Raw genomic sequence first — 2500 nt, forward strand, 5'->3', positions numbered from 1 at the left:
GACAGGACACCGCTGATGGAGGCTGCCTGGAAGGGCCACACCCAGACAGTGAAGGCACTGCTGACCCTCGGTGCGAACCCTCTGGCGACGGATAGTGAAGGTGAGGCTGTGCTGGTGGTGGTGGTGGTGGTGGTGGTGGTGTTGGTAGTGGTGGTGGTGGTGATGGTGAGGCTGGTTGTGTGGGTGGTAAGGGTGGGAGTGGGTGTAGTGGTGATGGTAATAATGGTGGTGGTGGTGGTGGTGATGGTGGTGGTGGTGCTGGTAGTGGTGTGGTGATGGTGGTGGTAGTGATGGTGGTGGTGGTGGTGGTGGTGGTGGTAGTGGTGATGGTGGTGGTAATGGTGATGGTGGTGGTGGTGGCGGTGGTGGCGGTGGTGATGGTGAGGCTGGTTGTGAGGGTGGTAAGGGTGGGAGTGGGTGTAGTTGTGATGGTAATAATGGTGGTGGTGGTGGTGGTGGTGGTGGTGCTGGTAGTGGTGATGGTGGTGGTAGTGGTGATGGTGGTGGTGGTGATGGTGGTGTGGGTGATGGTGGGAGGGTTAGGGACGGTGATAATGGAGGGGATGCGTACAGTGGTGGTGGTCATGGTGATGGTAATGATGGTGGGGGTGATGGATGTGGTGGTGGTGGTGGTGGTGATGGTGTTGATGATGGTGGTAGTGGTGGTGGTGGTGGTGATGGTGGAGTTGGTGGTGGTAATCATATTGATGGCCATAGTTTTGATGACAGTGGTGGTGGTGGTGGTGGTGGGGACAGTGGAGATGGTGATTGTGGTAGTAATGGTGGTGAATGACGACATTGTCTGTAATCGTAATTAGCACTGCATTTATTTTATAATTTTGTTTTACTGCATTTTATCATATTTTTTCTCCGTGTTATTTAGTGTTAGCTTTACAATTAGTTTTAGTACTGTAACAACTGTCTGCGTAGTGATGCATTGCCACTGTGTTACGTATCTTATTATTCTAAGTAAAACAACCACCACTATGTTAATCATATTTACATTATGTGAATTACATTTTGAACCCCTCTCTCTCTCTCTCTCTCTCTCTCTCTCTCTCTCTCTCTCTCTCTCTCTCTCTCTCTCTCTCTCTCTCTCTCTCTCCTTTCCTTCTCTTATCTCTGTTCTGATCATTCTACCAATGAAATCCTTTAACACTGCACTCCCATCCCACTCTCACTGTCGCTGCTACGTGCTGCTCATCTCTCTTCATCTCTCACATACCTCTCACTTATCACCTTCTTTCTTTCCCCATCACAATATATATATATATATATATATATATATATATATATATATATATATATATATATATATATATATATATATATATATATATATATATATATATATATATATATATATATATATATATATATTTTTTTTTTTTTTTTTTTTTCTTATCCAAATTTGTCACCTACCCACTCCCCCTCTCACTCTCACTTCGCCAGGAGGAGGAGGAGGAGGAGGAGGAGAAAATGTAGAAAGTCGAAGTCTCTCTCTCTCTCTCTCTCTCTCTCTCTCTCTCTCTCTCTCTCTCTCTCTCTCTCTCTCTCTCTCTCTCTCTCTTTAATCCTGAACGAAGGAACGAATGAAGTGATGATGATGATGATGATGATGATGATGATGATTATAACAATAATAATAATAATAATAATAATAATAATAATAACAATAATAATAATATAACATTTTCTGCTCACACACACACACACACACACACACACACACACACATACACACAACACACACACACACACACACACACAGAATGGACAGCCCTCCATCATGCTGCAGCGTGGGGCCAGCAGCAGTGCGTGGCGGCCCTCACGCCTGTCACCCCTCCCACCCCCGCACACCTCGAGACATATACCCCGGTGCACGCCGCCAGTTACCATGGCCACGTGGAGGTACTGGAGCAGCTGGCGGGTGCTGGCTGGCACCTCACCGCTAGGGAAAGTGATGGCAACACACCCCTGCACCGTGCTGCGTGGGGCGGTAGCGTGACATGTCTGCGATGGCTGGTAGAGCGAGGTGGTGACCCGCGCGTGGAAAATAAGAATGGACACACCCCGCTGGACATGGCCGAGCAGTTTGGCCGCCACGAGGTGGAGACTTGGCTGGACAAAAATGGTGGTGCTGTTGTGAAGAACGAGGATCAGCGTGTGCAGGAAGTGGTAAGGCTGAGGTCACGTGTGCTTGTTGGCGGGCGTCGTGCTGTGGGGAGGGAAGGAGGCGAGGGGTGATTGGGGATGGGAGATAGGGATGGAGGGAGGGAGGGAGGGAGGGAGGGAGGATGAAAGTAGCTGAATTGAAGGAGGGAGGAGGACTGGAGGTGAGATTGCAAAGAATAAGGAGGGGAGGGGAGGAAGATGGGAGGGTTGATGGAGGGTGGATGCATGGGTGGGAGGGAGGGCATAGGAGGGATGGGGGGAGAGAGGAGAAAAGAGAAGGGGGACTAGAGGAGAAGGTGTTAAGGGATGGAGAATGGATGGGAGG

The 2500-nt window shown here is 49.0% G+C and overlaps 1 protein-coding gene across 14 annotated transcripts in view; it reads left to right on the top strand.

Moving 5' to 3' along the window:
- Positions 1–2500, top strand: part of LOC135097970 (serine/threonine-protein phosphatase 6 regulatory ankyrin repeat subunit B-like) — a 41762-nt gene that overhangs the window by 14753 nt on the left and 24509 nt on the right. For all 14 annotated transcript variants that reach the window (XM_064000126.1, XM_064000130.1, XM_064000135.1 and 11 more), the window contains 2 exons: positions 1–100; positions 1772–2178. The exon at positions 1–100 is cut by the window's left edge and continues 201 nt beyond it. In XM_064000126.1, coding sequence (XP_063856196.1) covers positions 1–100; positions 1772–2178 — 507 coding nt within the window. The remainder of the gene's footprint in view (positions 101–1771; positions 2179–2500) is intronic.

Source organism: Scylla paramamosain, unplaced genomic scaffold (genome assembly GCF_035594125.1).
Source record: "Scylla paramamosain isolate STU-SP2022 unplaced genomic scaffold, ASM3559412v1 Contig38, whole genome shotgun sequence".
NCBI classification, from domain to species: domain Eukaryota; kingdom Metazoa; phylum Arthropoda; class Malacostraca; order Decapoda; family Portunidae; genus Scylla; species Scylla paramamosain.